Genomic DNA, 12076 nt, shown 5'->3' with positions numbered 1-12076 from the left:
AATCCTCCTTCCACTAAAAAAAAAACTTAATGAAGTATCGTATTTAAATCTACCGGCATTTTTCTGATCTTTTTACCTTGATAAGGAAGGTTTCTTGTAAAAAGTGCATATAAAAAAGAAAAATCAATCCAAATGAAAATGGTGACACTGCAATTATCCTATCCTTTCCTATCAGAGAATAGCATCTAGACACTTTTCAACAAAGCCAGAGTTGCATACATCATAAATCTTGTCCTCTGTGTATAATCACATTCTTATCAAGCATAAAGAAACACTCGTTTAACTGCTAAGCAACTCTTGTGTTGATTCTGCTTTTTTTTTTCCAGACAGAAACCCTCTGGTAGCAAAAGTCATGGCACATTTTCTTTAGGAAAGATCTTTTCTCTACTCTAAACTTCCTGCTTTCTGTTCTGTGCCTTGTTCAGAATGAGGATCAGCATCTGAGCTGGCACACTGGGACAAAGTGTCAGGCACTGAGGTGCCTGGTGGCTACACAGGAATACTGAGGAGCACAAGAGGATGTAGTTTCATGGTCATCAACCCCACCAGGGAGTCACCTTGCTGTCCATCTCTCACTCCCAGCAACAGCAACACAGTATAGGAACAGCAAGCAGTGGCTCTGCAAGTTGCATCCTGCATGGCTTATCAGCATCAGCTCCATAAGATACAAAACCACTTGAACTGCTTCCAGGTGGGATTGATCCCAGAAGCAGAGTAACTCCATTTACACAGGACTGCACACAAGCCAATTTGATGCATGCAGCCAGCTGGCCACCTCTGTCTCCTTGCACAATCTACAACTTAAATCACAGGCAGAAGCAGGAGCTCACTTGTAACTGCTAATACTTTCCTCCTTTTCAAGTAGCTCCCTTAAGTTTAAGCTTTGGGGGGGGGCAAACACTAAAAAAAGAAACAAACAACACAACAACAGAATTTCAGGTAACAGCAGCAGGAAAATGCGTTATTTCACTCCTGCTGTAAACCCCCAATAACTCCATGCTCTGTGCAGGACTGAAAACCTGACGAGAGGCAACACCTGTTAAGGTTGCAATTCCCACAAAAGTTTTCTGCCCATTAATTCAACTAGAATATCAAAAAAGCAGGTAAAGCCATCTTGTTTTGCTTAGCACAAAACATCTAGAGGGCACAATTACCACACAGACATAACTAGCAGGCGTTCCTTTACACTGTTGCAAATGGCTGCAGATGTCTGTCTACATCTTGTCTCACCTGCTCTCTCAACACTGCCTTTTTAGCACACACACAAGCGACTCCTGCACAGTGACTCTTCCCTCCCAGCACATTCAAAAATATAAATTTCCAAATCACTTAGGAAAGAAATAATTTTCACTATGGATAGGAAACGTACCATACTACTCATACTTAAGTTTAACTTGGGACTCATACAACACACTGAAGCTCTATTTGCTTCCCTGTCAAATATAGTTGCATACACAAAAAAAAAATATCAATTCCAACAGTTGAAAATTAGTAAAGTAAGTGTTTTATGGTTAAGTTTTCAGGTTGCACTAAAAGGATTTCAGAAGGGCAAAGGCACAAATGTGTAAATGAACAAACATCACACGTTTCAACATCACAGAACTCCTCCCTCTGAGAAAATGTTTTAGCAGGATACCTCTTCCCTGGAAAACCAGTAAAGTTTAGTTAGGGGCAGCTGAATCCCAAAGGAGCAAACAAGAACCCAACCTAGGCTCTGATTTTCAATTCAGGGTTTGAACTGAGAAGAGCCCCTGAGGGTGCAGAGACAGGACAGAAATGTGGCTGAAATCGTACATTAAGGCCACCTTTGCCCTCGGGGCCTGGGTTTCTTTTCTTCTTGGCTCCTCATCCTCGCTGTCAGACACATCGAGGAACTGCACCCCTCGCTGGCGCTGGCGCTTGAAGTAAGACTGTTTCCTTGTCCTCTGGGCTTCAGGAGTTTCTGGGATGGTGGAATACTCTGTGCAAGACATTTCAATGGGAGAAGAAAGAGGAGACAATGACTTACAACTTCAAATATTTATTTGTACTCAGAGAATCAGGTAGCTGTGATTTTTTTCAGAGACACAACAGTCAGTCAAACAGAACTCACTTTCTCATGCACACAAAATTCCTGACAGCTGCATTTCTTTAAGTAAGAACTTACCTGGCAAAGGATCTTCAGCCCTCTTACATCAAACAAGTTCTATATTACAACATTAAGGAAAACATATATTTTAGGTTAATAACTATTTATAAATAAATAAATTCTTATTTTTAGATAAATTAATAATGAGCAAAGTCCTCTGAGCTACTTCCAGGCTTATCAGAATATGGACAGAAACTGTTGTGGTGTCAAAAGCATATTTCTCTCTTTTCTCTATGAAGAGAGAAAAATTGATGCATAGAGCAGAAAACATGACAGCTGCAGAGAACATTTTCTGTATGAAAGAAATCTCGTGGAAAATAAATTTTAAATAACGCACTGTGGCAGCACTGAATGAAAGGAGAAAAAAGATAAATCCTAAAAGTACAAGATATTTGCTGACACAGGAAACTGCACAGGCTTTGAAAGGCAAAGGCACCCAATAAACTAAAAAAATGTAGTACCAAATGTTACAGAGTACACTACAGAAAGAGAAGAAAACAACTTTAAAATGGAGCTTAATAGTGGTTAAAGGGATGGAGGTGAATGTAACCCAGTGTCTATAAGGAAACATCAACAAGGGTTCAATGACAGCTCAAAAGAGCAATCATTGAAGGCTTAAGACTTCAGGTTGTTAAAAACCTTCCTTGTCCAACCATCCAGGAGCCACTCTGGCAGCAGCATCGGAGCTGGGACCAAGACCCCTTTGCAGCTACAGATCCCACATTCACAGAGTCACACCCAGTTTCCCAGAGCGCCCTCAGATGTCTAGATCCCCAATATCATTTAATCACGGTACAGTAACAAAACCACAGCTCCAGCTGCTGCCTCTGAGGAGAAACGCCAAACAAAAAAATCCTGGGGTTTTACACCCTCACAGTCTAAGTGCAGGCAAGTCTGGAGCCATCAGCTCCTGAGTGTCCTGTGCCCTAGCAGGGCCACAGGCACCTGGGACCTCTGTGCAAGGGGTCAGCAGTTCCCTGCCTGCCCACCCACAGCTCAACCTGAGCCACACACTGAGCAGCGACCTGCACTGAATGGATCCCTCAACAAGGTGACCTTAGCCACACACAGGAAAAGTCCAGGATAAGGGGCAGCAGAGTCAGCCACCAACTTGTGGGAAACTTGTGTTTTAGTGATACTACTGTCACTGGAAGTCCTCATGTAAAAAGATCTTAAATTCTCATAACACAAAGAAAGGATCACAGGCATCCTCTCCCCCTAAACACACCCATCCTTTTGTAAAACTCATGTGCTTGTGAACCAAGCACCAGGGATGCTGCTAACTCCGGAACCACAGTTTTGGCTAGAAGTAAAGGTAGTTTCTTCTGTCTCCATTCAGTAATGCAGAAACTTGCTGAGTCAAATTACAAGAATGTAACATCAGTTTGCAAGGCTAATTTGCCAGCAGACAGTAGACACAGATGAAGCTAGAAAAAATTAATCTGATAGTCAAATGCAGAAACAAGCTACATGGCGTCTAGTTCCTTCATCTGTGATAAAAGATCTAGTTTTAGTAGTTATCAAAATCTAAGCCTTTGCTATCACTTTCAAAACACAATATAGGATTATGTCAATGATTTTTAGAAGAAGCAAAAGTCTCACTTTGCAAATTGATCTTATTTTGAAAAGCCTATACACATGCAAATTTAGGAATGCCTAATAATTATTAGTTCTGAAGCAGTAGTACACGGTTCCAAGATAGACCTCCCTGCATCCAAGATCAACATGCTGGCAGTGGAAGCTTCCTGAGCAGTACCTTCTTTTATCTGTCCATTTTAGCAAGGAGATGTGTTGTCCTTGATGCACTTGCTTCATCTGAAAACTGATTAAGTTTTTAGATTAATACAGGAGAGGACCAAAAGAGACCTTTGGGAACATTATGAAGTTGGGTTATCAGGGCAAAGGCTATCACAATAGGATAGAAAAAAATGCCTTAAAAATGTGATTCAACATCAGAACAGGTCTGTAAGAAACATGAGAATTTCACATCTATACTGAATTAACAGAACAGATCAAGGCAGTTTTCATGGATCTTGGCCTTGTAGATTAGACTAAATTTCAAACAAATTCTCCTTGTAAGCAGTGTGACACAGAAATGACAGGTGCTCATGACAACTGTGCTAAGAGGCATCCTTACTGAATTTAAAGGAAAAACACAAGGAAATTTTACAAAAATATTACAGTCTTAAAAGTAGTTTTATTCTTTTACAGTATAAACCTTAGATAAGATTTATAGTTAAATAAAGAGTATTTGCTGTTTCACTTAGTGATTTCTCATTTTATTTTTATTTTATTTAGCAATTACTGTCCAGTCTTCATGACAGTTCCTAACTCCCATATTTAAAAAATGCTGAGTTACCTGATGGAAAAAAAAAAAAAGCATTCTCCCTGTCAAAAAAAAGCCCAGTCTTCTGCCCTTCCTCCACCTATCCCACTGAACAGAGTACCCTACTAAGTGGGGGGGAAGCCGAAATCACACATTTAATAAGGAATCCTAATATTTAGAGCAAACTGTAACCTTGTAGACTAGTAATAGATTAAAGTTATAGCAACAATATGTAATTGTTGGAGGCAGAATTTTCTGATTACAAGCAATTCAAAAGAACTATTAAGGAATGCTTGCAATCATAAGACCAGTTTTTGCCTCTGAGGCCAGAAATAGGAGCACTCATAAATATCCCCCGTATGCACACATTAAAATCAAAACCAAAACCCAACAACAGTCACCAATTTTTGCTACCATAAAAAGAGAATACACTGCCCTGTAATTCTAAACACAACCTCCTACACAAATCATACACCTCAGTCTGAGAAAGCCAGCTTCTCTCCCAAGTAAAAACAAAGGTAAAACCAAAGCAAAAACTGAGGCAATACTTAAGAGGCTTACCACATTTACTAACATAGTCCAACAAGCATTGTCAAATAGAAAGTAACCTCCACCTAGTTTTGGAAAGCAGCATCAAGCATATGCTGTTCAAGTCTACATGGTAATAAGAATTCCCTTTTCAAAGGAAAGTCTTTTCCATTGGCTAAAATAATCCTAAATGTCAGTATTACTCTAAGGTACTTCTTAAAGCTGCCCTTTTAAAACGATGATTACTTCAACATATCTTCTTATGAACCCTTAGAAAGTTTCACTTGATACTGCAGTCATCACTTCTTTCCAGAAACACTCTAAGTAGAATTACACTCTATGAACTGAGACATAAGCAAAACAGGACTTCCTCAGATCCCAGAGAAAATGACAACAGAACAAAAAAGAGCAGTGCCAGTGCAAGTGAGCTCTGAGCATTATAATCTCAAAGTGTAGTCATTAAGGATACAAATTCAAACAGTAGAGAGAGGATATCAACAAAATCAGCCATCAATAATGGGGTTATATATTGTAGTTTAATTTCTTTTACAACTTTTATTTCAATTCTTTTTGGAAGCTTAGTAAGTGTGCTTTTTGAGACCTAAATAATGGCCTCATTTTGAAATTCATGTTGGTAATTATTCTAATTTGTGCACTTCTGGTACAGTTCTGCTCCACTTCTACAACAGTGTAGACTAATCTCGTTATCTTAGTATACTGAGCTATTTACATAATTAAAAACATCTAAATGAAAATTAAGATGCTTGTTTCCTTAACAGATTAAGAGATTCAGTAAATATTACTATTGAGTAAATGATACTCATTTGCATGAAAAACTGTAGTAAGCAACTCCAGTGTATTTTTCCAACTCTTTTTAGAGATATCTACCATATATAATTTGGTAAGTGTCCCCAGAATTGGTTTCTATCCCTCAGTAAATGCAGTGCAGAATTATTCTCTACAACCTGGCTGCAAAGTCACTGCAGGTCTGAGTAATTTTGAGCACAGACAAGTGCACAAAGAGGACCAATTCTGTGGCCATCACACCACAAATTGCTTATTAAAGCATAAGGGGATGCATGTTCAACACAAAGGAACGAGAAGCATGACCTACAGACATAAAGGGGGTACAGAACCAATATTAGTTTGTTCTGGGAATACAAACCAAAGAAAATAGCTAAAAAGATAATCGTGGTTCATGACACAATAGACAACACCTGACTTCACTTTTTGAAGATGGATGACAATTACAAAATCCTACTCTGTTAGATGCATATTTCAGGGCACTTGATAAAACAAATCTGAAGAAATCTCTTGGAAATTATACTGAACTATTTGTGCTCCTAAAGGATAAAGATTTTTAAATTCTTTTTAGATACACACAGTGGTTGCACTATATCAAAGCTGTTAGCAAAAAAAAACCAACCAAGTTGTTAGCTATTTAATAGCATTTTTGTTTGCATAAGTGAAATAAAGATCACTCTCCTCTTCTTTCCCCAGTTTCTTGTACCAGTATTTTGTCAATCACTTTGTCTTCAGAAGAAATCTGAGTAATTGTTGTCCTCACGTGATTCACTGAGCATTAGGGCAGGTTATTTTTGGTGAGCCTGGTGTAAACTGCTTCTCACACAGAACAACTCCATAGCCTGACTTGTTGGTGCAGTTAGCAGCAGAGAGTACACAGTGCCATAAACTCAGCTTTGGGCCTTTCCATGACCACTCAGTAATAACAACACCACCAACAAAAAAAAAGCTGACTGTCTTATTTGACCCAAACCAAGAAAAATTTTGTCTTCATGACACTAATTAGGAAACAAGGAGGAGAGGCATCTGCTAATCAAATCTAGTCTTCTCTATTACATTTAAGTGCCTCATATCATGCAGACAAAATCTGAGTGCTTAATTTTTTGTTAACTTCTGTAGATGTAGAAAATGTGATTTTATTTCTTAAAAGGTTATTAATTCTTTAAAGGGGTTACATAACATTGATGTGCAAATAAGTAGGAGAAAAAAGTCACTAAACTACTTGATCTTCTTTAAACACTCAATATCTGTGAAAGATGAAGAATTATGTATTTGCAGAGCACTACTAATTACACCTCAATTTTAAATGTTAATTAGTGCCCCAGTCCTCCACCAGCATCTGCCTTCATGGATGCTTATTTCAGTTGGACACCTGCTGTAGTTTTGCCTGCTCTTGCACTCTACCCTGTTTCACTGTTAGCTACCACTTTCTCCCACCAGTTTTCCTCACAAGCACTTGGCCCTGCATTACATGTCTTTTAGGTTGGCCTTCACCTTTCTTTTTATTACCTTGTATCTAAACTAAGGCCTCTAAATTGGGTATTACATCCCTTCTCCACAGTCCTACCCCCGCAGAACTGAAGTCAAGGGAAACCAGCATTTTGAAAAACAAGCAGTGAAATCTGTTGGTCCAGCTATATGCTTACACTGACAAAGTCCACAGGGAGATTAAAGGAAGAAGTATAACACTAAAATAAAGTAAATCCCCAAACCACTAAGCCACAAAACAAGCAGCACCATGCATTACTGCACAACTACACTCACAGTTCAAGAAAGGCCCCTGCACTTAGTAACTCCTCCACAGCACAAGACAATGATTTACCGCCAACGGGAAGGGAACACCTGTTCCAAAGTGCACTTCTTCAGAGTGCCCATTGTGCCATACAAGCATTACAAAGACACATCAGCAGACACCAGGATTAACAGCTGCTCACTGCTTCTGTAAAGTCCTCCCTGTCACCAAAATTCTTTGCAACAGGTTACTAGTTCCGGACTAGCAACTTACATGTTTTATATGTTTTAATGCCGTGCTTAATATTTACTAATGTAAACACAAGAGCACTCCAATCAACTGACAACAGTCAACCTGCACTAAACCAAAATTTAGGGAAGGGTAAACACCCTACCTCCTGTAATTCTGACTTCACTCAGTTTTAAAAGAGGAACTCCTCCTCATGCATGAATGGTTCTCTGTTATCACCTAGATAAGGTGTTGGGAAAAACTGCCTTGCACCAAAAGAAAATAATGTGCAAAAAAAAAAGTAGTTAAACAACATCAAGAAACGTTACTGTTTCATTTTTTGAATAAGTGCACAGTCAAAGTCTGTCTGATCTCTCCCGTAACACCTGTAATTCGACAACTATACCACAAATTATATGGATATCTGAGAAGTACCAAATAACCAGCTGGAGATACTGTCTGTTTCTCAAATCCCTCAGTAACAGGAAAAACACACTGGTGAATGTGATTACACAGCCAACAGCAATTTCAGTCCTTAGTATTAACCAACGAATCCAGACAGGAACAGCACATCCCTACAGTCTCAGCCAAGGGAACCAACACACTACAACACAATCAAGGTTTTGACATTTCCATGAAAACCTCAAGCTTCTGCCCCAAAAGAGGACAAACACTACAACAAAACGATTAACACAGTCAGCTTCTGAGAATCAGCACCAGGTCTCTCAGCTCTTTACAAAACCAGGCCCAAGTGAAAAGAAACTGCTCCCTTTCTTTTCAATTCCATCTGTGATGCTCCGCGATGCATTAGACAAGGACCCTACTCAGAAAATTAAGACTCCAGTGTTGCAACTATCAGACAACTAAAAATAAAAGCCACTTCTTCCTCAAAAACCCTGAAATGTGAGCATAAAATAAGTATCAGTAAATAGAGTTTACAAATAGGAGAACATAGCACTCTTTCAGCATTTAATTTGAAACTTAATTAATCAATTAAAAAAACAAGTTATTTCAGAAGGTTAACGAGTTGCCTGTAAATGCACATGTTCAATTCGAGCATACACTGCTGCAAACGAGGATACTTTTGTGGAAATTGTTGTGAAACGTTTGCACAGAAAAACATATTTGTAAAACAAGCAAAGGGGGCAAAACCCAAAACGACAAACACCAAAACAAAAGACAATTACTTCATTTCTAGAAATTAAGGACTTACACTGCCCTTCATGCAAAACACCTGACTCACCAGTTCTCTCTGTCACGTCCGAAGCCGGAATGCCTGGCCTCTTGTTGCCATCCGTACCTTCCTCCTCCTCCCCTGCAGCGGCCCGGACGGCGGCAGCAGCGCCAGGTGCCTCGGCGCAGGCCGCCGGCGGGGACGGCGACACCTGCTCCGCGCCCTTCCCCTTCCTCTCGAAGCGGAACCGGTCCAAATTGTAGAGGCTCATATTCTTAACCTTCCTGTGGGAAAAGCCACAAGGGAAGGGGAGAGAGCCGGCAGGGCCGGTCTAATACAGACAGTAAAGCGCTGCCAGAGGAACGCGCGCCCAGGAGCGCCGTCAGGCAGCGGGAAGGCTCCTGCCTAACCATCCCTCCGCCCACCCACCCACTCTCCCTCTCGCCCGCGCTCCCCCGGCCTCCCTTCTCATCTCAGGGCGGGGGGCCCCACACGCACCTGTGGCGTAGGGAGTGGCGGCCGGGGACGGGAACAGGGAGCGGGAGCGGCGGGCAGGGCGGTCCCGGGCCGGCCCCCGGGGCAGCAGCGCGGGCCGGCGGCAGGGCGGGATGGGGCCCGGGCGGCGCGAGCACGGCGCGCTCCCCTCAGGAGCGGGGCTGCTGCCGGCGCGCGGCGATGACGTCACGGCGGCTCCCGCCAATCGCCGGGCCGGGCCGGAGCGCGCGGGCGCGTGCGCCTCTCCTGTGGAGGGCGGTGGGAGGCGCTGCCCTGAGGGGTGAGAGGCGCGGCGGGGCCGGGTGTGCTTCTGCCGGTTTTGGGGCTGCCGCCGCGACCGAGCGGGTTCCAACTCCACACACTGCACCTACGAGTGACGTTTGTGATTCCAGATCATCGCGCCCACTCCTCCCACTTCCAAGTTGAAAAGTTTGGGCGGAGAGCCGCGGAAAGACCATCATGGGAGATTTGAAGCCCTAAAATATGGGGTCGTGCAATCGAAGAATAGTTGGGGTTGGAAGGGTCCTTAAAGACTCCTAGTTCCAGCCCCCCTGCAATGGGCAGGGACACCTTCCACTAGACCAGGCTGAAAAACCCATCCAACCTGGCCGTGAACACTTCCAGGGATGGGGCATTCATGACTCCTCTGGGCAACCTGCTACAGTGCCTCACCAGGATCACTGTAATGAATTTCTTCCAAATGGCTAATTTAAGCCTACTCCCGTTAAGTTTGGAGCCATTCGCCCTTGGCCTGTCCACTTAAACACTCTCGCAAAAGTTCTCTCCATCTTTCTTGTAGGCTCCCTTCAGGTACTGGAAGGCCACCATTAGGTCTGCCCTAAGCCTTCTCCTCCACACCAAACAATCCCAACTCTCTCAGCCTTCCCTCATAGGTGAGGTGCTCCATCCCTCTGGTCATGTTGGTGACACCCAATCCATCAAGTCCATGTCCTTCCTATGCTGGGATCCCAGAGCTGATGCAGCCCTGCAGGTGGGGTCTCACCAGAGCAGAATCCCCTCCCTCCCCTGCTGCCCACGCTGCTTTGGATGCAGCTCAGGATACATTTGGCTTCCTGGGCTGTAAGTGCCCACTGCCAGACCACATCCAGCCTCTCATCCCCCAGCACCGGAGTCCTTCTCAGCAGGGCTGCTCTCAATCTGTCCATCCCCCAGCCTGTATTGATACCAGGGTTGCCCTGACCCAGGTGCAGCACCTTGCACTTGGCCTTGTCAAATTTCGTGAAGTTCCCATAGACCCACTTCTCAAGCTTGTCCAGGTCCCTCTGGACAGCACTGTACCAGCACACATCACAGTTGAGACAACCAGGATACACAGGGCATCACCATACAATTCCAGAAGGCTTCAACCCATACTGAGTAACACCAGACCACTGCAGAAGGCTTCAAGTGTCAGCCCTCCCTGTTCTTTGCCCAGCCTTTTATACCCCTCATGTCCATGCATTGCACCTGTGTGCCCTCTGCTCCCTTTGGTGATGGGTCAGTGCCCCTGGGCACTCCATGGCTCATTGCTGTCAATGCTGCTCACCTGCTGCTCACAGCTGCAGCCCACTGGGGATGAGGCTGGACACAGCCCCACCCCAATCACCACAAACTGTGTGTACCTACATGGTACCCCATCCTTCAGGTGTGGACTTAGGGCAGTTTTCAGCTTAGCTTCCTTGACATGTTTCCAGCATTGTGTTCCTTTGGCAGAATAGATGGGAAAACCCCTCCTTTTGCTGTTTTGGGTCAGGACCTGCTGCCATGCTGGGTTTCAGTGGATGTGTGGTCGCAGAGCACATGCAGCCAGGTGTGCAAAGGCACCTGAGGTTACCCGGTATCGCACAGGGAACCTTGCCAGAGCTGAAATGGTGACCTAAAATGGGAAAGAGGTACTGAAACTACCTTTACACTCTCTTTTAACATACCAGCCAGCCATGAAATAAAGTGCTTAAAAGCCTGGAAGAAATGAATAAGCATTATACTGGCGAGCCAGGTGCAGCAGCTAAACAAAGACATTCTGGAGAGATTAGGCTGGCTAACAGAAAACCAGAAAAAGAAGCCACTTACCCATCCATTGTGTCAGCTCTGTACTTCTGGGCTCACAGGATGCTCCTTCACCCTTAAAGTTATTTGACTTTTAAATTGCAGTAGTCAAACACCTGAGAAGCAAAAGGATTTGGAGGAAATCAGGCTTCAGTGACAATGTCTTGCCTTTACATCAAATATTAATCTACAATTTGAATCATTGATGAGTTTAAATTTGTTGGAAACTGCCTTCTGCTAATCCCACATACAAATAATTGACAGTGTAAATGGAGCAGAAGAGTGATTTTGCCCCCAGAGGTGGCTGCCAAGACACAGGTGGATTTGCAGACTGGCTGGTGTCTGAACAGTGCAGTTCAGAGATCATCTGAGGTTATCCCCTGAGGTTATCCTCTGAGGAGGGCTAAATTGTGCTGGAGAAGGAGTGCCTGGGCTAGACTCACTGTTGACATATAAAAAGGCAAGAGATCAAGGGCTTTCATGCACAGAACAGGTCAGTGTGAAAATGGAAGAGAGTTTTGCCTGTCAGCGCAAGCTCAGACTCCTACCAACTTGAAATTCCACCCACTTAAAAGGAAAATTACCCCAAAAATGGGAATAAAGAAGTTTGTAGGT

General features: G+C 43.2%; 1 protein-coding gene across 2 annotated transcripts in view; it reads right to left on the bottom strand.

Annotated features, from left to right (window-relative positions):
* Positions 1 to 9544, bottom strand: part of SMARCAD1 (SWI/SNF-related, matrix-associated actin-dependent regulator of chromatin, subfamily a, containing DEAD/H box 1) — a 40482-nt gene extending 30938 nt beyond the window's left edge. For both annotated transcript variants that reach the window (XM_036382575.2, XM_036382576.2), the window contains exons 1-3: positions 9419 to 9544; positions 8990 to 9204; positions 1795 to 1960 (exon numbers count right to left, since the gene is read on the bottom strand). In XM_036382575.2, the coding sequence (XP_036238468.1) occupies positions 1795 to 1960; positions 8990 to 9191 (368 nt within the window). In that variant the 5' untranslated portion in view covers positions 9192 to 9204; positions 9419 to 9544. The remainder of the gene's footprint in view (positions 1 to 1794; positions 1961 to 8989; positions 9205 to 9418) is intronic.
* Positions 9545 to 12076: the final 2532 nt, after the last annotated feature.

The sequence above is a fragment of the Molothrus ater genome, chromosome 4 (assembly GCF_012460135.2).
Source record: "Molothrus ater isolate BHLD 08-10-18 breed brown headed cowbird chromosome 4, BPBGC_Mater_1.1, whole genome shotgun sequence".
Taxonomy (NCBI): domain Eukaryota; kingdom Metazoa; phylum Chordata; class Aves; order Passeriformes; family Icteridae; genus Molothrus; species Molothrus ater.
This window is presented reverse-complemented; position numbering and strand designations above follow the sequence as displayed.